This window comes from Mercenaria mercenaria, chromosome 7, assembly GCF_021730395.1.
Source record: "Mercenaria mercenaria strain notata chromosome 7, MADL_Memer_1, whole genome shotgun sequence".
Lineage (NCBI taxonomy): Eukaryota > Metazoa > Mollusca > Bivalvia > Venerida > Veneridae > Mercenaria > Mercenaria mercenaria.
In genome coordinates this window covers 81,998,059-82,026,021 of record NC_069367.1, presented here as the reverse complement: position 1 = coordinate 82,026,021, position 27,963 = coordinate 81,998,059, and the positions used below count along the sequence as shown (strand labels likewise).

At 36.3% G+C, this 27,963-nt stretch overlaps 2 protein-coding genes across 3 annotated transcripts in view; both read right to left on the bottom strand.

The window, feature by feature from the left end:
• Nucleotides 1–317: 317 nt before the first annotated feature.
• LOC123553789 (NXPE family member 1-like) lies at nucleotides 318–19,416 on the bottom strand. Of its 2 annotated transcripts, XM_053548801.1 has the most exons (6): nucleotides 16,950–19,416; nucleotides 14,713–14,786; nucleotides 11,444–11,562; nucleotides 6,788–7,050; nucleotides 4,315–4,499; nucleotides 318–2,060 (listed from the first exon to the last, which is right to left on the bottom strand). In XM_053548801.1, the coding sequence occupies exons 3-6, from the start codon at nucleotides 11,504–11,506 to the stop codon at nucleotides 1,462–1,464; spliced, it is 1,110 nt and encodes a 369-aa protein (XP_053404776.1). In that variant the 5' UTR covers nucleotides 11,507–11,562; nucleotides 14,713–14,786; nucleotides 16,950–19,416; the 3' UTR covers nucleotides 318–1,461. The 2 variants fall into 2 exon arrangements, with proteins under 2 accessions (XP_053404776.1, XP_045199369.2); XM_045343434.2 differs by lacking the exons at nucleotides 318–2,060; nucleotides 4,315–4,499; nucleotides 6,788–7,050 and adding an exon at nucleotides 7,062–7,725.
• Nucleotides 19,417–19,562: 146 nt separating this feature from the next.
• The window catches only part of LOC123553790 (NXPE family member 1-like), a 50,285-nt gene continuing 41,884 nt past the window's right edge, over nucleotides 19,563–27,963 (bottom strand). The window contains exon 7 of the mRNA XM_045343435.2: nucleotides 19,563–25,094. Coding sequence (XP_045199370.2) covers nucleotides 24,445–25,094 — 650 coding nt within the window. The 3' untranslated portion in view covers nucleotides 19,563–24,444. The remainder of the gene's footprint in view (nucleotides 25,095–27,963) is intronic.

Sequence of the window (27,963 nt, the reverse complement as noted above, 5' to 3'; positions counted from 1 at the left end):
AAACTTACTTAGAAGTTTGATGGCACCCTAACATGAAGGTTAATCGCAAACTTACTTTGAAGTTTGATGGTAACCATAATTTAAAATTTAATGGCAACCTTCCTAATACGTTTGATGGTAACCATAATTTAAAGTTTAATAGTAACCTTACTGTGACGTTTGATGGCAACCGGAATATGAAGGTTAATGGAAAACTTATCATGAACTTTGATGGCAACCATAATATGAAGTTTAATGGTAAACTAACCATGAAGTTTGATGGTAAGTTTGAAGATAACAATAATATGGAGTGTAACGGTAACTATGCTATGAAGCCTGATGACAAACATTCTATGAAGTTTGATGACAATCGTTGTATGACGTTTTATGGCAATCATGAGATGAAGTTTTATGGCAGTCAAGCTTTAAAGTTTTATGGTAACCGTGCTAAGACGTTTTATTGTTATCACTATTCGATGTTTGATTACAACGAGACTATGAAGTTTGATAACAACCATTCTATGAAGTTTCATCGCAACAATTCCACGAAGTTTGATGCTAACAATACTAATCATTCTATGAAGTGTGATGACAAACATACTGTGAAGTTTGATTGCAACCGTTCAAAGAAGGCTGATGGCAACTAAGTTTGATAGCAGCCATATTATATTTCATATTCCATTTGCATGCGGAGTAGTGCCACTAAGATTTGAAACTTGGCATTATTAAACCAACCTGAATGTAATGGGACACGTGTTCATAACGTTCAAACGCTATCGAATCTGTGTAACATGAGCTGTTAATGTAGGTAATTATTGTTAACAGAACTTTTGGAAAACTTAGTGATACTAATAAATTACAGTTTTCATGTAATTAGAACCCCAGAGAAAACCTGTGGCAATATTTTAGAGTTAGAAACAATCCTTCGAACAGTAAATATTTAAAAACTAATGCTTATGTATTGAAATACTTATATGTTATCTTCGATTTAATATTATGGCTTTACCCAGGTTGGGAAGTATCTGCTAATCTGCTCATTGTGATATCTTTATTTATTTATTTATTTATTTATTTAAAATTATAATTTAAATATACATTTGTATATGTAAATTTCACATATAGAAAAAATCTGTTTATAAACACTTCTAACATGAAAATTACGACAATAATAGTATTATAGGAAAATAATGTCACGGCTGTTAAAACTAACTCCGAGCAGCGATTACCGCCCCTGTAATGTATGACAGTGTATAATTATGGAAGATTGATATTCATTCGCATTCAAAGTTTGGCGCAAGTTAAAAGTTGGTTTCTACAGTAACTGTTGAAATATAGAGATAAACTGGAAATAACTGTTTCTGCTTTTAATGTACTTTTACTCTCCTAATCATAACATTCAGCTCTATCGTTGGTCTTGCCTATCAACGCCGTTCATTACATGCATGACACAACATTTGATTAACCATAGCGTTAACAATCCTTTCAGATGGATGTGTGTTCTTGTTTTGATAGGTCATATATATCACGATTATTGAGTAACACAACTTTGTCGTGCAAACCCTGAATTACTTTATATAAGATATAACTAAATACGTTACCCGGGTAATCACCAAGTGTAGGATTACCAAATACAGGTTCAGAAAAAGTATGCGGGGATTTAATCATAAATACAATGTTCTTATTTCTTTTCAAACATTTCTCTACAGAGTTTCTTATGATTTCCATTCTTCGTTGAAAGACACTATGATGATACCGCAACATGTGCATATATATCTGAAAGACAACAATAGCATGTTCTTCCTGCGGTATATTGTCAATTCGTCTAGATATAGAATATAACGTATCACGCAAAGAACTCCAATGGAACGACAGGAATATAGGCATGCTATGAGGACTCCAAATAATTCGAGTATTATAACCCTTATTAATATATGAAAGTTGTGTATGTATTACTTTTCTTTTACTCGGAACGCTTTTAAACCTATCGATGATATTATAATACCACTGTCGTAATGTTGAGTCTCCAAGCAAGTATATTGTCTTGTTTGTTAAGCAAGACTTGTAAAGGCTCTCATTTAGACCTGAAATAACAAAACGGCATGCTTTACGTTGTTACTACATGATTATACTATGAACACTTGCAAACAAACTATGTTATTTTATAGCAGGAATGTTTTTAATGTATCATATAACTCTTGTATTATGACGGTAATTTGCGATTAGGCCGAGCAATACTTTTCCTTAACAACTCAGTTGAAAAAAAACATAAAGATGAATATTCAAGAGGTAAAGCCACGTTTCTTAAACGCAGCCTCCCATAAGTTCAATCCACAGCACGCTGACAAGCACACGTGCAATCCACAGCACGCAGACGAGCACACGTGCAATTTACATCACGCAGACGAGCACATGACCAGCATAAAGAGACTGGCACATGCACAGACAATGATAAAGCAAACACATACAGTCGGGGAGCACTTTGTAACGGTCAGTGGCAAAACCGCAACTTGGGAGCTTGAACCGTTTTATGGTGCACCTAACCTCATTTTTAGCCCAACAATGTTCACAACAGTATAAATAAAAGATATCCCTGCTAGGTGAATCTCTAACATACGCAATAGCAACAGAAGGAACGTTATGTAAAACATAAAAATGCTCTTGTAAATTTATATAAAAAGCAAACCTTAAGGACCGCAACGGCATGTACTCCAAGTCTTCGCAGAAGACAGGGTATCAAGGGGAACACCCCTTGGTGCCCGATGAAACAGACGAGAAGACAGATATCAAAAAGCGCATTCCTGTTGGGATTTAAGAACTGCTTATCATAGAGTCCTCTGCCTGTTTCGTAAGACACAACCAAAGAGGAAAGAATAGTGAAAAAGGGATGGACACTTAACATTTGATGTGTCTCTAAACAGTCTGGTCATAACCTCATTTAACAAAAGCGCTTTAACAAGTACAGCTGGAAAAATTGCCATGACTCATAATTTTACGAAGTTTGTAAACAAAATCTCCATATAAAATGTTTCTGATATACTTTCTCGCGAAAGTGTTTGTAAGTAACAATTAAATAAAGACCAAATTGGAATTGAGGTAGCTAAATTTAGCTAATTTAAACTATTTATAGTGGACTATAATACCGGTAATATTGTTGCAGGAGCTTGTAAGGGGGCTCACTTTCTGGAGTACAACACCTTTTACTAAAACTCCCCATTTTCGAAGAACTATTACATATCTCCGTTTTGATTAATTTGAAATAATGTGCCAATACAGAAATTTCATATAAAGGTTTAACATAGTGTTCTGCAATGGTTTGGCTTCATATCTTTACAAGAGGTATTTAATGTGATATACTGCTTAACCTTTAAACACATAGCGGCAAACGTTACACTAGGACACGTGATACATGGGATACTATTCCGTGTACAACAGACCCATAGTTCGAGGTCTTAAAGATTCGACGTCTTTACTACGGAGGCCTTTTAAAATGCTTTTTTCTACAAAATTCAAACATTGAAAGAAAAAAAAGCTTAATTGTGTTAATGTTGAGAACTGCTAAACCCGGAGCTTAAGGCATGGAGGTGGCGTGCATTTCCTGTACCGTTGTGTTTGGCGACCTGTTGTTTTCCGCTATTATGAAACCGCAGTATGTATTTACATGGCTTCACTTATTCATTTCACAGTTTATATTAAAACCAAAAGGGTAAATATACTAGTATCGTTTACTGACCTCATAAAGTCACTAACTGACTGACGTTTTCTTAAAAGTTCAAAATATATTTTGATATTTTCAAGAAGCATTCTTTTAATTGTGAGCTGTAACTGACCAGTAAGATTGTTCATGAGAGGTAATGATCTATGCAACACACACAGAAACATCTGATTCCAGATGAGCAGAAAATTCCAAGTAGGAAGAACTGTGTGCCGTCGCCATACGGCACGTAAACACTACTCTTGTCATTATTAATGAAATCTGTAAGATGTTCTGGAGCCATAGAGTTCGAAACATGTTTGCGATCGTTTATATTTCCAATCAGTCGAGTAAATCATTAAGCAAGCAACAATGAATAGCATGATGCTTCATTCAAACGCACATTTAAGGGAAAAAATCAAATCAATGCTACCTTAAAAGCATCTATTCAAATACCGAAAATTAAAAAACAAGGGCTATTTCCAGCTTAAACGTAAAAAAAATTTTATTGAATTCTAACAATTTGATATATTCTGCTATTAAAGTGCTTACATTGCTTTTGAAATTGCTTGATCAATATGTTTGCGCTTTGTTTACTTGATATATCAGAAGATCCAAAAACAAAAGAAACATTTTCTACTTACATTGACATCTCGTATATATCCATTTATTCTGTAAAGAAAACCCTGAAGGTGTAGCAGTATTCCACAAGAGTGACAAGTTGTAGTCCGAACATCGTTTCAGTGGCTCATTCTTAAAATATAGTCCCATGTCTGTTTTCTTACGAGTAACATTGATATAAACCACCTGCTCCAACTTCTGCTGTCCTCTGACCGAGATAAAACAAAAGTGATCAGTGAATGTAAGCTCCAGACGGAGCAATATGTAATATAGATTACATCAACTTTGTAAAGAATAAAAATGTCAACCATAAGACTTCGATATTCTAATGTGGCGGACTCGTAATGGCAGCGTAGGAATTTTGGATTTCTTCGAACAAAACTTACCCTCAAGAAATATAGCTGGAGGAGGCGATTACATATTTCTATGGTCAGAATGAGCTAACAGGAAAGCGCTTACATATTTCTATGGTCAGAATGACCTAGCAGGAAAGCGCTTACATATTTTTATGGTCAGAATGACCTAGCAGGAGAGCGCTTACATATTTCTATGGTCAGAATGACCTAGCAGGACAGCGCCTACATATTTCTATGGTCAGAATGACCTAGCAGGAGAGCTCTTATGTTTCTATGGTCAGAATGAGCTAGCAGGAAAGCGCTTACATATTTCTATGGTCAGAATGACCTAGCAGGAGAGCTCTTATGTTTCTATGGTCAGAATGATCTAGCAGGAAAGCGCTTACATATTTCTATGGTCAGAATGACCTAGCATAAACGTGCTTATGTTTCTATGGTCAGAATGACCTAGGAGGAAAGCGCTTACATATTTTTATGGTCAGAATGACCTAGCAGGAGAGCGCTTACATATTTCTATGGTCAGAATGACCTAGCAGGAGAGCGCTTACATATTTCTATGGTTAGAATGACCTAGCAAGAGAGCTCTTATGTTTCTATGGTCAGAATGACCTAGCAGGAAAGCGCTTACATATTTCTATGGTCAGAATGACCTAGCATAAAAGTGCTTATGTTTCTATGGTCAGAATGACCTAGCGGGAGAGCGCTTACATATTTCTATGGTCAGAATGACCTAGCAGGAAGCGCTTATGTTTCTATGGTCAGAATGACCTAGCAGGAGAGCGCTTACATATTTCTATGGTCAGAATGACCTAGCAGGAGAGCGCTTATGTTTCTATGGTCAGAATGACCTAGCAGGAAAGCGCTTACATATTTCTATGCTCAGAATGACCTAGCAGGAAGCGCTTATGTTTCTATGGTCAGAATGACCTAGCAGGAAAGCGCTTACATATTTCTATGGTCAGAATGACCTAGCAGAAAAGCGCTTATGTTTCTATGGTCAGAATGACCTAGCAGAAAAGTGCTTATGTTTCTATGGTCAGAATGACCTAGCAGGAAAGTGCTTATATATGTCTATGGTCAGAATGACCTAGCAGAAAAGCGCTTATGTTTCTATGGTCAGAATGACCTAACAGAAAAGCGCTTATGTTTCTATGGTCGGAATGACCTAGAGGGAAAGCGTTTACATATTTCTATGGTCAGAATGACCTAGCAGAAAAGCGCTTGTGTTTCTATGGTCAGAATGACCTAGCAGAAAAGTGCTTATGTTTCTATGGTCAGAATGACCTAGCGGTAAAGCGCTTACATATGTCTATGGTCAGAATGACCTAGCAGGAGAGTGCTTATGTTTCTATGGTCAGAATGACCTAGCAGGAGAGCGCTTACATGTGTCTATGGTCAGAATGACCTAGCAGAAAAGCGCTTATGTTTCTATGGTCAGAATGACCTAGCAGGAAAGCGCTTACATATTTCTATGGTCAGAATGACCTAGCAGTTGAGCGCTTACATATTTCTATGGTCAGAATGACCTAGCAGGAGAGCGCTTATGTTTCTATGGTCAGAATGACCTAGCAGGAGAGCGCTTATATATTTCTATGGTCAGAATGACCTAGCAGGAGAGCGCTTACATATTTCTATGGTCAGAATGACCTAGCAGGAGAGCGCTTACATATTTCTATGGTCAGAATGACCTAGCAGGAGAGCGCTTATGTTTCTGTGGTCAGGATGACCTAGCAGGAAAGCGCTTACATGTAGTACAGGTACAGTAGGAAACCGAATAACTGAAGAAGATTTACCTGTGTCAGTGCTAAATAATAATCATAATAAACAATAATATTCCAAGTTTGTTTGTAGAATTTTCAATTTCTGCTTTTTATATCCCAAATAAGTAAACCAGTTTGTGCGATGTGTATGTGCGGGACGAAAGAATACACCCCGTGTAACTGGTCCTAATGAACGCAAAAAATACATCCAGCACAAATTTTGTGCTAGATGTAGTAAGGTTTACATGGCAAACGAGAAGGCTGATTGGATATAACAGTCGTATAAGGTTTCCAAAAGGAAAAATTGAACACACCAAAACGTTCCAAATTATTTAGCTCTCAGAAGCTATAATATGATTTCAATCTAATTCGAAATATACCTTTTTATCAAAGAGTTTTCACATAGTGATGTTGGCATTTTTCGTGCTTGTTGAAGTCTTGCTGCTTTCCAGTTCTGGCAACTTAAATGTTGATTTTGTGGTTTTCCGCAAAAGTACGACATGTCATAATTTTTAAATGTCATGTGGCAGTACGGTTTAGTCTGTATAATTTTCTTCAAGGTAAATTCGTCTGGATAACACGTAGTTGTTTCAGACTCTTGTCCGTTCGTAAACTTCCCGAGAAGTATCTTATATGGTGGATACTGTTAAAATATGCAAATAGCCTATAATAGTTTTAAACCTTGAACAAGTTCGAACTAAAAGTTAATATACATCATAAAGCCATGGCATTGCAAGCACATTTGTTAATGTGAACGTGATAAAACATAGTCTAGGTACCAGTTTTGCACTTAAAGTTAGCATTATTGTTTTAATTTTCTCCTACTGAAACGTCGGGACGGGACACTACGGGATGAGTCTGGACAGGGAGGGACGGGACGGCACAAAATTGATACCTACCCCAAAGTTTGGTTGGGTATATTTAGGTGTCCGCTGTAAACTAATTCGAACATCTTTAATAATTGATAGATTTACACACTACTTTAGTAGGTTAAGTTCTAAAAACGTATCATGGAACTTGTAGTTTGAAAATACCAACCTTAGAGACTTTGTTCGATAAATTAATGACACAATTTCTCTAGTATAACTCAAATACACTGTCAAAAACAAAAGACCAGTCCACATGGCAGTTAATGTTACAGTATGTGTTCCATCACCGTTGTCATAAACTACACAAGGAGCCGAAGCTTGTAAGTGTTTATTTTCAATTATTGCTCTAAAGAGATCTCCGCCTGTAAATTTACGTTTCCCGTTGCCATCGTAGACAATGATAGAAGCTACGACAATGTCTCCAGGTTGATATTCCTCTTTTGTCCCACCTAGAATTTGTAAGTAGACTGTCCAGAAATGATAAAAAGAAATTTACCCTATATGTATGTATAGAGATTTATTTCAGTAGTTGCAGATTGAATTTATTTTTGATAAAAACTGACAATACTACAGATATTTTATCTGTCCTTTTTCATATTCTAGATCAGAAAATGTATAATGTTATGAACCTCAAAATTATTCTATGGAATAATCAAGGTTGTCAAGAATAATTCAAAATAATGTCAATACTACAGAAAAAACACAACCGCGGCCATTTTGGTTATTTTTAGTTTAATGTCTTGACGTCACAATAACGTTCCTCTATTCGGTACGCGCATCCTTGGTCTCGTTAGTGCCTTGATGATGGTGACTTTCTCCTTATAACTCACAGGTTCTGTTGGTTGTTCTGACTGAGCTCCCAGCTTAGCCAGTTTGTCTGCCTCTTCATTGCCTGCAAGTCCACAATTGGATGGAATCCACTGAAGTGCTACTTTGCAGGCTATACTCAGCTCTGCATTCTCCTGGCCAGCTGCGGAGCATTATTGTTGATCAGTTTCCATGACAGACAGTGCATACTGTGAGACGACTGAGGAGCTTTCTTCTGCCGAGCCTTCAACCATCGAGACGGCCTTCATGAGCGCTTCAGTCTCTAGCTTGTAATTGCTGCAGTGTTTTCCTGTTGCTGCATGTAGTGTTTCTCTCTTGCCAGATGGGTATTGAATGAAAACTCTCGCTCCTCCATTGACGGCGCATGTGACTGCTCCGTCTGTATAGACAGGAGTCCATAATTCCGGAGGATAGTCTTCATTGATCATAGCAAGTGTGAGGCCCTTCCGAATGCCTTCATCCTCTTGCTTCCCGCGGTCAAGACGAGGAACAGCAAGTCTCACAGTCACTGAGAACAGATCATTGGTTAGTGAGTTTATAATGTCTTCACTACCTAGGGGAGTCACTGGTATGCTCAGCTCAGTTTTGAACTCTCTGTTGAGTTTCTTTGCCTCATGAACAAACCTGCTACGTTTGAGCCGATTTATGGTGTAGTCATCTAGCTTGGTTTTCATGGGATGGTCTTGAAAAGACCTGAACTTCTCTGCTTGAAACAGGACCTTTGCATGTTTCCTGTTTTGTAACGGCTGTGTACCTGTTAGCTTCTCCATGAAGGATATTGGTGTAGACTTTGTAGTACCTGCCATGATCCGCAATGCTTGGTTCTGAAGCTTGTCTAAAGCCTGTTGGTTAGTTTTGGCAGTAGTGGACCAGGCAGTTGAGCTATACTCTAAATGGGGTCTCACTGTTCCCTGATATACTGTCTTGAGTATTTGCTCATTTGCTCCCCACGTTGTTCCAGCACGTTTGCGCATCATGGTAAGCTTCCTACGGGCCTTCCCCTCTGCTTGACTAATGTGGGGCTTCCAGGTTAGCTGTTTGTCAAAGGTCACTCCAAGGTATTTTGCCTCATCTGCTTCAATCAGGGAAGTATTTCCCATCTTGATTTTACCCGCCCTCTGCTTTGATGACAGGGAGAATAGTGTGGTGGACGATATTTTCTGTTTTTATCGATACACACCAATCTTCAGCCCAAGCTGAAAGCTTGTTGATGGCTTCTTGCATCCTGTATGTGGCTGTAGAGGCATGTTCTTCCTTACACCATAACACCAGATCGTCAGCGTAGAGAGTAGCCTTATCTCCTTTCGATAGTTCAGACACCACACCTTTGATGAAAAGCAAGAAGAGTGTAGGGGAAACGACTCCGCCTTCTGGGACAATATGACGCAACAGGAACCTCCTACTGCTGGCATGTTCTAAACTGACTCTTGCTCTAATGCTGTGGAGGTATGACTTAATCCACCTCAGCATGTGACCTCCTCTAAAAGTGAAGCAAGTCCTAAAGTTAGCGCAGCATGTCCAGGTAGCGCAGCAAGTTCAAGTAGTGCAACAAGTCCAGGCAGCGCAGCAAATATAAGTATCGCAGCAAGTACATATAGTGTAGCAAATCCAAGAAGCGCAGCAAATCAAGATAGCGCAGCAAATCCAGCTAGCGCAGCAAGTCTATATAGTGCAGCAAATCCAAGAAGCGCAGCAAATCAAGATAGCGCAGCAAATCCAGCTAGCGCAGCAAGTCAATATAGTGCAGCAAATCCAAGAAGCGCAGCAAATCAAGATAGCGCAGCAAATCCAGCTAGCGCAGCAAGTCTATATAGTGCAACAAATCCAAGAAGCGCAGCAAATCAAGATAGCGCAGCAAATCCAGCTAGCGCAGCAAGTCTATATAGTGCAACAAATCCAAGAAGCGCAGCAAATCAAGATAGCGCAGCAAATCCAGCTAGCGCAGCAAGTCTATATAGTGCAGCAAATCCAAGAAGCGCAGCAAACCAAGATAGCGCAGCAAATCCAGCTAGCGCAGCAAGTCTATATAGTGAGCAAATCCAAGAAGCGCAGCAAACCAAGATAGCGCAGCAAATCCAGCTAGCGCAGCAAGTCTATATAGTGCAGCAAATCCAAGAAGCGCAGCAAATCAAGATAGCGCAGCAAAAAATCCAGCTAGCGCAGCAAGTCTATTAGTGCAACAGATCATCAAGAAGCTGCAGCTATAATCAAGATACGCGCAAGCAAGATCCAGCTAAAAGTGCGCAGCAAGTACATGAAGAACAGCAAGTCTATTATAGCGTAGTAAATCCAAGAGGTTCAACAACTCTAGCTGGTGCAGCAAGTCAAATCGTGACGTTCCTGACTGATTCATCGAAAACCGCATTGATTGGCCTTAAACAAAGACATAGTCACCTTGATAGAAGACCTACTTGACAAAAGTGTCTGGACATTTGAATTTATTATAAACCTGTATAAATTTTGTAAAAAAAAATACGGCTTGTTCCTAACAAGTAAATACGAACATACAGGAGAGAAATTTCGCATTGTACCCTAAATCCTGTATTATGAATATTTCTGGACTACATTCATTGACCTCGACATTCCTTTTATGTCAAATAAAATATATATAATTAAAGAAGTAATTATAACAGTAGCTAGATCTTAGATGTTGTATTTTCTGCTCTCGTGGATTTTACTAGGTCGATACAGCATCCTAGATCTAGCTACTATTATAATAACCCTACTTTAATATTCTATATCTATAATGTAGGTTTGCAAGTGAACAAAGTGAACGGAGAATATATTTTCTTGCCTATGGTAGTACCTAGCGAGGAGAAAAGTATACATTTGTCCGAGCATAAAATGTAAAATACCCAAATCTGTTTGTCACCATAATCTATTTTGAACATGATAGGCAAGAGTAATGATCTAACATGTATGCCTGTGTAAGACAGTTCTTTTCCCAACCCTCGGGACAGTTTGGATTAAAACACTTGGTTTTTCATTCTACACTGTCCCTCGGGTAGGGAAAACCTCGTCTTACACAGGCAGGCATGTACCTTGTCTATCCTTACTAGATGCAACATTTTCTGTATATTAGATGGCTCTTTCTGATGTTATCTAGTGATAAAATAGTTTGCCAGTGAAAAAGGTCCGCATGAAATACAATATCAATAAACGCTTGTGGCACAGTTCTTTTCCTATCTGTATTTATTATAAATCAATTACATTAGTCCGTGTACTATGGTCACTTCAGCATGACTTACTATAGGATTGAAGCTTTTCTGTAAATAATGTAACGGTACATAAGAGCACTGAAAAATCGTATATGATTTAAGAAAGTGTATAAATACATACCAGATATAATAACTTTGCTGTTTTTAGCAGACGCAGCATAGCTTTCGTTAATACAGGGACCATACCGCAAAGCCTCCTCTTCCAGTAAGATATTGTAAAACTTTGGATCACTTGGGTTTCTGTAGATATAAAATATATTGTTTATTGCTTACAGACGTACTATTTCATGCATTGCATACTTTTCGGACTGTACAGAATTATTTCAGTATTTATGTATATTGTGACATTTGCAAATATCAATTACTCTGAAGGCCAAGTGTTAGTAGTTTGAATATAGTGGACAATCTATCACGAAAGATCATGAAGTAATACGCAATTACGAGTATCGTCGTTTTCACATTGATTATATACATTGCTATATTACATCGACGCCAGAACACAAGAACGTTGCGCAAGTAACCAAAAAATGTGCCAATGATATGTATTTGGCACTCTGTATCAATACCAATTTTGCAATTAACGTAAATTTGTTACTATTTAAAGTAAAGTTTATAGTAAACATACGTTACTGTACGGCTGCGTCACGCCTTTTAGCTAGGTGCCTCGAGTGTACAATTAGTCAAGTCAACAGTGTCATTCTTACTTACATCTATAATTATTTATAGTGAGGAATATACATTAAAACAGCCATGTAGGTAGTTTAAACGATTCTGCGGAAAATGATGATTTCGATCAAAGTGTACATATTCTTCCAGATATAATAGTATTTGTGATAATGACTTCCCCCAAAGTACTCAAGATAAATACATGCATATCAATAGAAATGGTAGGATCCTTGTAGATTTTGCAAAGCAAGTGGGTTACGAATTACGGATTGCCAGTTAGGTGATGATGGTGCCGTTGGCGAGTTTACATAAGTCGGGCAAAACGGTAGCAATGTCATTTGTAGTCAGTCAATTATGGACAAGTTTGAATCAATTAAAGTACATGAACCTAACATACTGTCTAATCATTTCGCAGTAACATTAAGTTTAGGTCTTTTCAACCCGACGAAAGAAACCCTAGGGGCAGAAAATTTGGATAGGATTAAATTTACGTACGGGTGGGATGGTAGAAAGTAAATAAATATAAGAATAAATTGGATGAAAACAAATTTAAATCATCACTTGATGTGTTAACTGATGGTATGAATAACACGAACAGTACATCAGATATCACCACCAATATATTACAGTTTTCAATGGACGATGTTTGTTAACAATTATCTAGTAGAAAAGAAGCTAGATGCAACATACAGAACTCATTAGACAGATTCATTTAAGTAGAATATTAACCCTGATATGACAACGAGTGTGCATTAAAGAGAGAGCAGTTCTATGATTTGAATAACTTTAGATTAAATAAAATAAAGAGTAATCTTTCTTGTCAATAGCTTGAGAATCACTTGACCCAGAACGTTGAAACTTCATATGATGATTGGACATGCAGATTAGATGACCCCTATTGATTTTTGGGTCACTCGATAAAAGGTCAAGGTCACAGGGGCCTGAAAACGGAAAACGATTTACTTGAGAACCATTTGACTCAGAATGTTGAAATTTCATATGATGATTGGACATGCCAAGTAGATGATCCCTTTTGCAGCCAACCATTAGTGCCTCTTTGACTTTCGCTCCTACCCCCTATTGACTTCTTGCCAACGACTATGCACTGGGGGGGAGACATGGGCTGGGCTTTTCTACGAAAGCATCTTCCAGTCTGAAAATTAATCCCCCCCCCCCCCCTCCCCTTCGAAGGAGGAGAGATATTGCAAATATTATTGTTTGCTGGTGGCTGTCGGTCGGTCTGTAGACCAATCTGTTTCCGGATGATATATCAAGAACGCTTGGGCCTAGGATCATGAATGTTGATCGGGAGGTTTGTCATGACCAGCAATTAACCCATATAGATTTTGAAATCAGTAGATCAAAGGTCAAGGTCACAATAAAGCTGTTTTGCCAGATAACTTGAGAATTTTTTGGTCTAAGATCACATTTGATAAGGAGGTCACTTATGACTGGTAAATGACCCATAAGTATTGATTTGAGGTCAGAACGTCAAAAGACTAGTGTACAGTGACTAAATAATTTCTGTTCCTTGTGCAGTTACTGAATGCATCAAGCGGACATTTCTAGTTCTACGAGCTCTTGTTACAACTAGAATAACCAAACATCACATAATTATCAATTAGTGCATGACCTTTGTTCACATTTTCTGTTATCTCCCTTGTTCCAGTAAAAGCTGAGTGCTTTCCCATTGATTTGATAAAAAGAAAATGCTTATTATTCAAAAACGATTTTGAGGAAGAATAACCAAACCACACAAAGTTATCAATAAGCACATGAGCTTTGCATATGTATTGTTTTTGACTGACTAAAAGCAGAGGTTTTCCCCTTGATTTGGTAAAAAAAGGTTGAACATGCTTATTATTCAAAAGTAATTTAACTAAAATCACCAAACGTAAGGTAACTTTTCATGCCCATTACCAGAAGCTGTCAACCGCTGCCACCCTCTCAGTGCTTTAAATTGATTTTTAAAAGGCATTGGTGGCATCTGAACTATAAAGATTTGTTTACTTCTATACGATATGCAGATGATATGTTTATTCCTAATTTTATTTTACCCTCAACAAGGGTTACAGAAGTTAAATCCAGAGAAAATAAACTGGGGTCCACAGGTAAAATATTATCAAGGTTAGGTTTTTATGAGGTCTCGCAGGGTGTAGGCGATGTCAATATCTTTCTAAGTCAGTTAACAGTTTATTTTTGGTATGATGTTAATTAATGCATATTAACACTAAATTATGTTAAAACTACAGTTTTAATTGCTACTTAATCCAATACAAGCTGTCTTTTAACTTAGACAGTGAAAGTAATATCCAATTTGTGCTTTTTGTCATCTTACCATACCATGTTTTAGATTATGAATTGTATATGATGCTTTGGTCATGAATCTTGTCAGGTTTATTGCATAGCAAAATTATTCTAGATATTCTATTAGAATAGGTACGGCATATGAAGATTAGTGTAATGAAAAAGTGAGAAACCAGCGTCAATATGTTAACATACTATGCGCAATATGTCACAGCAATGAAAATAAAAATAGAATATGTTTTATTCATTAATAGCAATAAAGCCATGCCATACTTAAGTATTAGAAAGTTAATGTGCTAATTAATGTATAGGAATAATAAAACAGAAAAACAAAAGGTCCGATTTATAAAATAGGAAACGGAGAAAATTGTTGTTAACAGTTGTTCACAAAAATACAACATTTAGTTCAATACTCACGTAGAAATACGACTAGTGGAATGTTTTGTGTTGTTCACTGTAGTAAGATCTTCCCCAAACGATCCTGATATCGTCTGTAATGATACTTGATAGTATATATGTATTTTAAATGTACATGTATGTATCACTAAAATTCATATATAGCAGATATGTATTTTTCAGGTGTCAGGGTAGTTCAAATATTTTTTCTGCTTGAATTTAGCCTAACTTACAAGTAGTTGATATGTATAATATTTTTCACTCGACAAGATATTAATGCAAAAATTACATACTAAGACTGAAGGTGTAACTGATTTCAGAGACAAAGTTAATTGTTTAAACTCGGACGCATGACATAGATTTAGACTAATCTACTAATTTTACGGCGTTAGATTTCACTTTCTAGCGCACATTACGGTAAGCCAGTCTAAAATGGCCCGATGCGCTTGCAGGAGTTTTGAAATCCTGTAAGACGGCAATAATTGTTCGTTTAAAATAAAGAAATATATTGTAATACTATTGTTATAAATGTTGGAAACGGTTCAGTTATTAATAGCAAAATATATAGATATATATTTATTATTCTTTGTTAGCAGTTTTCAAAGATATGCAAATAAATTCATTGTTAAACTGGCGGCCCGTTTGCCCCGTTCGTTTAGGCCACGGAAGATCTGCCGGAATAAGAAGAGCTCTTCCGAGATGTTTGATTGCTCGTCTTCTGTTTTTAGAAGATATTCCGTGTCTTCCACCAGATAGTCGTATGAGGTAGCAGAGATCTTAATCACGTGATCAAAACATGGCGGCAATTCGACATATAAATCTTACAAACTAAATAATAAAATAGAACAAATGAAATATTTAGAATTTCTTTTTCAAATGGCACATTAACAATAAAAATCTCTGAAAAAAATACATTTAAAAAAGAATGGTATTTTTTTCACTTCCGGCAGACGTCCGTTCAACTGGGGTTTTCTTCCAAGCTTGTCAGGTGAGGTTCTCGCAAAAATGGTAGGTCGCCAATTTTGCAGCTTTTCACCAGAGCCAAGTTCGGTCGTGGAGCCAAAGACTTTAGGGTACAATCATTGCAGTGGTAGCTTTTGAACATTTTAAATGAAAAATGCTTAGGCCTACAGTCCTCGGATTAGCGGAGGTTGATCATATCCTGAAGATGAATTATTGATATTGAGATCATTAGGCCGTGGTTACAGTGACTTGGACCAGGAAAACAGTTTCCAGATTATAACCCGAGAAACCTGGGCCTCGGATCTCTAAACTTGATACGAAGGCTGGTCATCACCAACAGAATGACGACCCCTTACAGTTCACAGTGATCTGCATCAGGGAAACTTCGTATATAGTTATATAGCAAAACCTATCGTATAATCAGAGACAATTGTTATCTATGTCCCTGATATAACTTTAAAAGGAGTAACACTGGACCTCTTCTAGGTTTCTTATATAAAAAGAAGCCTAATTGTTTTTTTTGTGTTCATTTCCCGAAGAAAATGTATCATATGAACTGGATCTGTATCCTTAGGAACCGCCTTCAGCAAACATTGAACTTGCAAATCAATGTATCAACTTGTTGACAGTTCGAAGAATATCCACATTATTTACAAATTATAAGACCACTTCACCAGCCAGTCAAAATCGTTTATATTTATCCGGTGAAAATCACCCATATAAATTGGGTTACAACAAAGCGATAAAACCCTCCTCTAAAGCCTTATAATTAACATATTTCAACTATTTACTGTTTATCTGCCAAATTCATGAAATATAGCTTTCATTAGAACTTTTCGAATCATGTTTTGGTTCCTGGTAGAAGAAGGTATAATGATTTTTTATAAAATAAACACACAAAAATGTCCGACAATGGCCAGTTAGTCCTAAATTGCTAGAACTTAATAAAACTATATTTGTATACCTCAATGATAAGACATTCGTAATGAAAATGAATTAATTAACCATCTTTTTCCTCCCTTTTGGGCTTCAATTATGTATTATTGTTTTGCCTCGTGTATATAAAATGTGGTAATCAATTAACGTTCATAGCATATGATTTAAATAAATATAACATAATGCTCTGCTCAGGACCTCTTTTATGGCAATTAAGGATATGGCATAACGTGTCCTCCTTCAGGTGGATCCCTAATACTTCAAAATAGTTAAATACAAAGTTTCATGCTTTCTTCACAAAAAGGAACATCTCTAGCTCAATCATCTTTTTATTCCGTAAAAAGAAAAAACTGACTTACATACAAACTCAAATACCGATATCCATACAAAACAGCAACAATTATAAAGCACGTGCACAGAAAAACAACAATCTTTGATGAAGACATTCTATCCTTATTGCAACTTATATCGTATAATGTTCGTTTATAATTTTATCAATAATGTAAGAATGTTACAATTCGCTACACATTTACTAGTTAGCTGTGCCCAAGCTTTTGTATATAGATATACATTGTGCATTCGGGCGTAAATGTACTTTTAATATTGAACTAATCCAAGTAAAGAGTTGCTATAGTTTACTGAATACATATTTTATACATAAAAGACACCAACCAATCGTACGTACTAAACTTATCTCACTAGCGCAGTAGGTTAGAGTGAACGTCCCATACAATGTTTTAGGTTTAGGTGTGGGTTCGAACCCCGGAAATGTAAGACTTTTTTTCTTTTCTGATAACTACATTGTACAGTGTCCAGCTTTTTTCACGAAGGCCGTTATTAATGTTGATGATTCCGCGGACGATTCAGAAAGCGACACTGCCAGCGAATCTGAGAATTAACATTGTTTGTGAAATGATTTTTTTTTTCGGATATGAAATAAATTTTGAGAGAAAAAAATATAAAAAGAAAACGAATGGGAAAAATGAAGAAAAAATAATTTAAAACAGTAAATATTAAAGTCAGGCAATAAAATATGATACGTACTTTTTGAATTATGATTCATAATACAATAAAAAGAAATTCTGTCGGGGTTCGAACCCACAGGTTGCGTGCAAGCCATGTATCAGGGACAATCACACTAACCAATACGCTGTGCAACTCGGTTAATTTCTTACATTATATACCTATTTCTTACGTAAATCATTAGCCGAGATGATCCGAATACCAGATCCACCTTAGTTAATGAACTCGCCCAAAGGTCATTTTTGAAGGTCAAAGTATATCTATAGTAGTCGCAACTTGACCGCGATGGTTGACCTTAGGCTGATTATTCATATCGATAATTTCATTATAGAAATCAAGGGTGTTTAGGGTAGCCGTGTATATTTATATGCAATTATTTTGTATACAGTGCTGTATCAATGTATATGTACACTCCTTTTCAATAATAGATTGTGCCTCATTATGTATTATAATGCAAAGGTCAACCATCGGGTCAAGTTGCGTCCACTATACTTGAAAATCTGTATGAGAATTCACAAAATACTGTTGTAACCTAGTTCAAGGGGACCATCTCAGCATTATTTGATTATGTTATGTACGGTAGGAAAAAACATGGTCATAATGATGATAATGTCTGACTTATTATGCCGACACTTTGTTGTACGGAGTATACATTAGGCTTTGTGTGTCCGTCCGTCTTTCCGTCAGAGAAAATTTGTGCTATACATATTGCCAAAATTATTTGCTATACCGTCATTACAATTTACTGAAATGCTCTTTGCATGTGACACAAGGTAGTCCGGGTGAGTTAGTATGATCGCATTGTGTCTGTTGTCCGCTGTTGTCGTCCAACGTTGATAAGTTTGCTTTGAACACACCAGAGATCACTACTCTGGCCCAATTGTATTGCGACTTTGTCGGAATGTTTTATTTAAAGACGCGCCACAAAATAACTGTATTTCTTTGTATTTCCATGACAAACTGACAGTACAGTGTACAAGGCCAAGACCATAATATATTATTGAATCAATATAGCAGTACGACAATACTTGATGTATTAAAGACCCACCACAACCTAGTGACCTAACTTCGTGAGAATCAATCTAGTAATATTGATGTAATACAGCTGCGTAAATGTGTGTGTAAGGCAATATTTTAGGGTTTATTCAAGCGGCATGTTGTATATTTTAACTTTGGTTCTCACTTGAAATTACGTGACATGCATGGGAAAGTTGAAATTTTCTAATTGTGACTATGAAGTTCGATGGTAACAATACTATAAACTTTTGATTACAACAATAATATGAAGTTTGATGGCAACTCTACTTTGAAGTTTGATGATAACCATAATATAAAGTTTCATGGCAACCTTGCTATGATGTTTAATGACAACCATACTATGACATTTTGATCACAACCATAATATGATGACAACTATAATATGAAGTTTGATAACAACCATACTATAAAATTGTGATGGCAACCATACTATGAAGATTGATGACAATCATACTATAAATGTTGATGACAACCATGATATGTAGTTTGATGCCAGCCAACCATAATATGAAGTTTGATGACAACCATAATAAGCAGTTTGTTGGCAACCATAATATAAAGTTTGATGGCAACCATGTTACGAACTGTGATGGCAACCATACTATTAAGTTTGATGACATCCGTAATATAAAGTTGAAGGCAACCATAATTATGTTTGATGGCAACCATACTATGAAGTTTGATGACAACCATAATAAGCAGTTTGTTGGCAACCATAATATAAAGTTTGATGGCAACCATGTTACGAATTGTGATGGCAACCATACTATTAAGTTTGATGACATCCGTAATATAAAGTCGAAGGCAACCATAATTATGTTTCATGGCAACCATACTATAAAAATGTGATAGCAACCATACTATGAAGTTTGATGATAACCATAATATGAAGTTTAAGGCCAGCCATACTATGAATTGTCATGGCAACCATACTATGAAGTTTGATGACAACCACAATAAAAAATTTGATGGAAATCATACTATAGGATTGTGATGGCAATCTTACTATGAAGTTTGATGACAACCATAATATGCAGTTTGATGGCAACCATACTATGAAGTTTGATGCTAATCATACTATAAAGTTTGATGGCAACCAAAATATGAAGTTTGATGGCTATCATACTATGAAGTTTGATGGCAACCATACTACTGTTTGATGGCAAACATACTATTAAATTGTGATGATATGTAGTTTGATGCCAGCCACTCATACTATGAAGTTTGATGACAACCATAATATACAGTTTGTTTGCAATTATAATATTAAGTTTGATGGTAGCCATACTATGAATTGTGATCGCAAACATAATATGCCGTTTGTTGGCAACCATAATAATTATGATGTTTGATGGCAACCATACTATAAAATTATGATGACAACCATACTATGAAGTTTGATGACAACTATAATATGCAGTTTGATGGAAACCATAATATGAAGTTTGATGGCTACCATACTATGAAGTTTGATGGCAACCATACTGCTAAGTTTGATGGCAAACATACTATAAAAATGTGACCTTACTTTGAAGATTGATGCCAACCATACTATGAAGTTCGATGGCAACTGTACTTTGATGTTTGGTAGACCCATGTAAAGAAGTTTGATGGTAACTATAATATTACGTTTGATGGCAACCAAACCATGAAGTTTGATGACAACCATGATATATTCCATTTTCATATAGATCGGTTCTTGCTAAAGTTAGATGCGCATAGTGCCACTATGGTTTGAACCTGGGCATTATGAAAACCAAGCTGAATTAAATGGCACACCTGCTCTTAATATTCAAACGGTATCGAATTGGAGTATCATGAACTGCTATTTTAAAGGTAGGTAGTTACTGTTAAAAACGATTTTTGAGTACTTAGTGATATTAATAGAAAAAAAATTGTTATATAAAATAATGTTTTTGTGTTATTAGAATCCAGCGAGATATTGTCTGAAATATTTTCTAAGTTAGAAACAATACTTTGTAACAATTTTAATATTGGCTACATACATGTAATTTACGATTTAAAAATTAGGGTTTTATCCAAGTTGGGAAATATATGCTAATCGGCTCACTGTAATATCTGCTTAAAATCATTGAAGAAAGAACACACTTTTATTGTGAACATAGTGCACAGGTTGTAATGAATGCTTACCAGTATTCATTTAACCGTACACGTTGTGTAGTGATTGACAGAACTTGCAGATTTTGTAGATTTTACATTTACAGATAAGAGTTTAGGATGTGTTCATATAGAATATAATCAATGTCTCTTGTAGTTCTATGTCTACAATGTGCAATTTTGTGTTTTGTCGTTATGCATATGCTTGTTGTATTGTCACAGACGAGGCTGAAAGATTCAAATAATAATATAATAATATTTCAAGAGGCCTAAACGATGCTTGTTTTAACATATTAGAATTTAGATTTAATGTGTATAATATTTTTTAAAATTTAAGCAGTAAGTTTGTAACACAAGTTCAAAATAATCATTAAAAGACAAAATACAAACCTGTAGGCCTATATGATTTCAGCCGTCGTGAAAAGTTTTTTTTTCCTAACAAAAATAAAACAAATATAAAGCCTAAAATAACAAAGTCCTTCTCATATATATATGAAAAAGTGATTTATACCAATAAAATTATTGTATTTGCTCGGACAGGTGAAATTTACAAAATACATAAAATAATTATCTGGGAAATTACGTCATGGTTGTTAACCAAGGACCGATTATCTCCCTTAGCTTCGTATTATTAATTACTGTCGTAAACACAGACACTTGGGGGTCAGGATCCCCCTACCCGCCCCAATCTCTTCCGCCCCTGGTTAAGTTTTGCGGATATTGTTTAGCATTTTACCATGTATTGAACATAGGTGACGGTCATAAAACGCACTTTGTTACATTTTAGTGTGTTTTAAGAATGCATTTTTCCATCAATGCTCTCAATATCTGAAGATTTGAAATAGTATCATGGTCACAGGAAAACAATAACCAAATAAACTTTTAAAATAACACCTACCTAAGTATCCCTGGTATCAATCGACGGGTCTGTTACCATTCTGTCAAATGACACCTGTCCTGACAACTGTCATTCGTATTCCGACGAGATATAAATCGATCAATTTCAATTTTATGAAACACTTCCCTGCGAATTTATCCCTGCCTTGTACTGCGCATATAGTTGCCGGGTAGCAAAATTAATACGGTTACGACTACATTATACCAGAACATCACTTCCACCGGAAAAAGCTGTCCATAGTAAGTAACATAAGGTTTCAATTATGTTAAGCGCTAGACAAGGTTCATTATACCCGGCTGCATCAGATGGCCACAATATTATTTTAACTGGTTAAGGCGGCATGGTGAAATCATACGTTCTTTCTAAGTTTGCAGAAGATATAGACAGGAAAGGAAAGGAAGTTTCTATCACATGCAGTACAGGTATTGCTGTGCAATTTAAAAATGGACAAACGTTGCATAGATGGTGTGTGTTGGGTGATGGGGTATTACGATACAAGAACTAATATGGCTTGTGTGCAATGATGAGAGATATGTAGCTACAAGACGACGTTTAAAGATATGTGAAATCCTTATCGTTGATGAATTTCTATGGTTAGTAAAAAGGGTTATCTGAATCTGTTGACCGGTAAGAAAAAACGACAGGTATTTCAATGGAATACAGGTAATATTTTCAGGTGGTTGTTACCAGTTCCCCCCTGTTTCAGACCCGTTATACGGCGAATGTGGTAAATTCTGTTTTGGATCTGAATATTTCTCATCCGCTCTGCCTCATCATATAAATTTTGAAACAATGTTTAGGCAAAATGAAGAAAACCTTACAGTCTGCGTTCATGATCTTGAAAAGGGAAATTTAACACAAAGTTCACAGGACTTTATTTTTAAAAACATGAAAAGAAATATTGAAGAAAATGAAAACACTATGCATCTTTTCTCGCGGAGTTACAAGACGAACCTTTTTAATCGTGACAGCTTGCGAACTGTGCCAGGTGTTTTAAAGTTTACATAAAGCTGAAGATGAGGGAGATTCTTATTACCTTAAACAAATTCAAGCACCCAAAATTACGATTAAAAGCAGGATGTACTGTTATGCTTGTCTTGAATTTAAGTTGGAAACTCGTCAATGGTAGCACTGGTAGAGTTACAGAACTTCTTCCTAATCAAGTTGTTGTTCATTTTCCAAAGAGAAGATTAACTGTTAACTTAAGTAGGTACCTTTTCCCAAAAATAAATCCTAGTTTCTAGAACAAAAAAAGCACTTTCAAAAAGACTTCAGTTTACGCTTATTCTTGCATTTGGTATCACTATTTATAAGTCACAAAAATGACTTTTGAATCCATTGTAATTGACTGTGAAGATGCAAACATACCTGGTCATATAGGTGTTACATTAGGCCGTGCATTTTCTGCAGAGCAGTTGCAATTGAAAGAATTCAGATATTCTTTAATTAAACAATATCCACGTCTTATTTCTGAGTTTTACAATGCTGAATTTAAAACTGTATTGACTGATTGTAGCTGTTGTACGAATGAGTTCATACCTTCTGAGGTGTTAAATGAACTTTTTATACCCCTTGACTCCAATATTGCTCTAGTGATACTGATGATGATGATCATGAAATAAGTGATGATAATAATCATGATGATGATGATAATGATACCATGTGTATACAAAGCGAGGATCAATTCGCAGGGAAGTATTCCCATTGTCAGTACACTGTTTCAAATCTTCAGATATTGAGAGCATTGATGGGGAAAATGCATTTTTTAAAACACGCTGAAATGTTAAATCAAAGCCTTGAAATGTCTGATGGTTGCGGGTTTTTGGTAGATTTATTTTCTGTTTAAATGCCAGTATATGAATAAACATGAATGAGAAACAAATACAAATTTCATGTGCCTCATATCTAAGATGAACTCTGCCTGACCCAGCTTGTGATGTAACCATGTGCTGGAATACCTTATCATTGACAGATGTTATATAATCTAAATGGTCAGTGCAGTGGACACAGCTTGAATAAGAACTGCTTGTTCACTGATAATTCATCCGCATTGTTTATGAATGGGACTATTTTGTGTAGCACAAGAACATCCTTTGGGTGTGATTTGGAATCAAATAAAGATGCTAAGATTGTCAGAAATACACTTTAACTTTGGTAGCGGGATAAACCCGCAACCAAAAATGCGTTTTATGATCGTCACATATGTTCAATACATGGTAAAATGCTAAAAGATATTCGCTGAACGTAAGCAGGGGCGGAGGAGATTGGGGCGGATGGGGGTTGGGGTCCTGGAATATACGCAAACTTTTTCAATAGCTAAAATGTAAGATAAAAAAAAAAAGTTTTATCAAATCTTGAAAAAAATGACTTTTAATACATATACAACTACCTATAAGTGCATGGCAATATATAATTATAGAAAGTTAATATGTGGTTAATAGCTTCATTTGCATCACATGACATTTACATGTTGGTTTCTACTGTAACTGTTGTAACTGTTCAATACTTGTTTGGAATGTGAAGACAAACTTGAAATAATATCTGCTTTTGATATGATTGGCCTCTCATAATATTTCTAAATATGTTTCTGTTTCGGATCACAATGGCAACCTAAGATAAAAGTAATATTCGTCTCCTAGATCTATATATGAAATATGAAAAGTTTGTGAATGAAAATTTGCGTAATGTTTATAATGTTAACATTCAGTTCTATCAAAGGTCTTGCCTATCAACGCCTTTCATGACATGAATGGCAGAAAATTTGATTAACCATAGCGTTAGCATGCATGGCACAACATTTGATTAACCATAGCATTAACAATGCTTTCAGATGGATGTGCGTTCTTGTTTAGATAGGTCAAACTTATATCACGATTATTAAGTAACACAACTTTGTCGTGTAAGCCCTGAAACACTTCATATAAAATATAACTAAATACGTTACCCGGGTAATCACCAAGTGCAAGGTTATCAAATGTAGGTTCAAAAAATGTATGCGGGGATTTAATCATAAATACAATGTTCTTATTTCTTTTCAAACACTTCTCTACAGAGTTTCTTATGATTTCCATTCTTCGTTGAAAGACACTATGATGATACCGCAACATGTGCATATATAGCTGAAAGACAACAACAGCATGTTCTTCCTGAGGTATGTTGTCAATTCGTCTAGATATAGAGTAAAGTGTGTCGCGTAAAGAAGTCCACTGATACAGCAGGAATATAGGCATGCTATGAGGACTCCACATAACCCGTGTATTGTACTCCTTATTGAAATACGAAAGTTGTGTATGTACTACTTTTCTTCCACTCGGACGGTTTTTAAACCTGTCGATGATATTATAATACCATTGTCTTAATGTTGAATCTCCAAGCAAGTATATTTTCTTGTTTGTTAAGCATGATTTGTAAAGGCTCTCATTTAGACCTGAAATAACAAAAAAAAGACATGCCTATCTTGTTACTGAAAACTCTGTAGTACATTGTTTATATACGAATTTCATCTAGATTGAAAGCATATGACCTTTAAAAGAATTGTTCTATCAAACTAAGAACGAAGCATAAATGTTTAACAGATTTCCACTCTATCACTGCTTTTAAATCCTGAAATACGGAACCTTTCTCAGTTTAGGAAATATGTGAGATATTTATTTCTTATGTAACAAATAAATCAACAATGAAAGTCAATACAAACTGATCTATGACCTCATCGTTCAGACGCTTGAATTTGTAAAATCATTTGATCATTTGTGCAGAAACATATACGATCTAAATTCCCTTGATCATCTTTGATAAGTTGGTTAATTCTTCTGAAACTAAGTTCCATTAAATGTAAACTTAACAACTGTCTACAAATAAGGGCAGTTGTTAAGTTTACATTTAATGGAGCTTAGTTTCAGAACTGTCTACAAATAAAGGCAACCGTCTCGGTAGCCTAGTGGTAGAGCGTCCGCTTCGAGTGCGGGAGGTCGTGGGTTCGATCCCCGGCCGCGTCATACCAAAAACGTAAATAATGGTTCTAGCAGCTTCCTCGCTTTGGCCTCAGCATTAAGAGGATAGTGCTAGGACTGGTAAGCCCGTTGTCAGTATAATGTGACCGGGTGGGGTATCATGCCACATGTATACGGTGTGATATTCCAGAGAGGCAGCACTATAAAGTTGGGCATTGTGCTCACTGCTACAAGTAGACACCGTCGTTTATATGACTGAAAAATGGTTGAAAAAGACGTTGAACCCGAACACACACACACACGCGCGCACACGCACACGCATATACACACACACACACACACACACACACACACACACACACACATACACACATGCGTGCGCAAATAAAGTTAACTATTTTTTAGCTATTAATATCATGTTGACTTAATCTACGTTACAGATTTATAAGGAGACGCTAATTCGTGTAAAAAACGGCTGCGACATTTTCCGAATAGTAGGTACACGTTTATGAAGATTGCTGGGTGCAGTTTCTATAATGAGTTATATATACAGGGGCGGATACAGGATCTGGTGTTAGAGGTGGTTAAAATATTTGTAGTGTAGAGCAAGTAGGGGTGTCCGGGGGCATGCTCCCCCGGAAAATTTTGAAAACAATGGATCCCATCTGGTGCATTCTGGGTGTTTTGAGGTACTTCATTAGGTATTGACAAAATACTGGTTTTGCGACAAAATTAACACAAATAACATGCAAACTATAGTCACATTTTATCAGTTGTCAGACTTATTCTTGCACATGTATTTTGGAAATTCTTAGCCCGATTTCTGAGGATTTTTTTAGGGAGGGTTTACCTAGGGCTATTTAACATAAAATTGTAAAGAGCTATATAGGAGCTCGTGCAAACTTTGTCCGATTTTTCATGTGCGAGCATAGCGAGAAAAATATATATTTTGCATTTATGTTACCCAGAACAGAAGACAAATTACCTATGCCCCGGCGATTTTAGAGCGGGTGCGCGCCGGGTGCGCCCCCTCTAAATCCGCTAGTGATATAATTGAAAGAAACATACAAAAATCCATCAAGAAAAGGAAAGATTTCCCTGAAATTCGCGGGTTTTTTAGTATCATAATGTTGCATATAGATGTAATTAGTATGATATGAAAATATCGGTCTGCTTACGAATATTCTCTTGTAACAGCAAACATGACGACACGATATCTGAATGAAAACTCAACTCAGGGAGGATAAAGAAATTAACTTTGTTTTAAGTAAGCAACTTTATTCGACCACGGAAACTCCTCCTAAATTCTATGGCCTACCCAAGGTGCACAAACCCAACATGCCCTTGCGCCTCATTGTGAGCAGGGTAGGATCAATTACATACAACAGTGCCAAAAACCTTGCAAATGTAAAAGTTATGTCACCACTTGAGGGGAAATCTAACCGTCACATTAAGAATTCAAAACATTTTGTAGGGATTTTAAAAGACAAAACGGTGAATGAGGATGAGCTCTTGTTGTCATATGATATAAGTGCGTTATTTAAAAGTTTATTCGTGGACATGGCATTGACGGTCATTACGAACAAACTCACTACAGACACCACTCTTTCTCAAAGAACACCACTATCAGCAGACAGGGTAACTAGACTTTAGAACTTTGCCTAAAGTGCACCTATTTAGTGTACGATGGACAATACTACCTCCAGAATTCACGGAGCGGTCTTGGGATCGCCGGTGTTCCACATAGTATGCAATCTAAATATGGAATATTATGAGTCGTTGGTACTTTCAACAACACCCCACCCTCTGTGTTGGTAGTTCCGCTATGTGGACGATACTTATGTCAAGCAGCTGAGGCAGTATGTTGATAAATTTACAGATCACATTAACAGTATTGACCCGGATACTAAGTTCACCACAGAGAAAGAAGATAGACAACAGGCCTTTGGCATTTCTAGATACTAACACTATATGACCCAGTGATGGTAATTTGAAAACAACAGTATTTCGGAAACAAACACATACTGATCAGTATTTAGATTTCAACTGAGTGCATCCAGAAGAACACAAATTTTACACAAAAGAGCGGAAGCGGTGACCTCTGATCTTAGAGACCTAAAGGCTGAAATAAAACATGCGAGTATAGTCCTAAAAGTGTACCATTACCAAAGATGGACAATTAACAAAGTTAAGAAACATCTGTTGAGGAAGAAAGACCAACGCAGAAGGAGAACAACGGATAGAAAAGTCTCGAATGGAAGTGTCATCCTCCCATACATGAAAGGAAAGAGTGAACATCTGAAGAAAATGTTCAGTCAACACAAGATAAATGTGTGTTTTAAAACA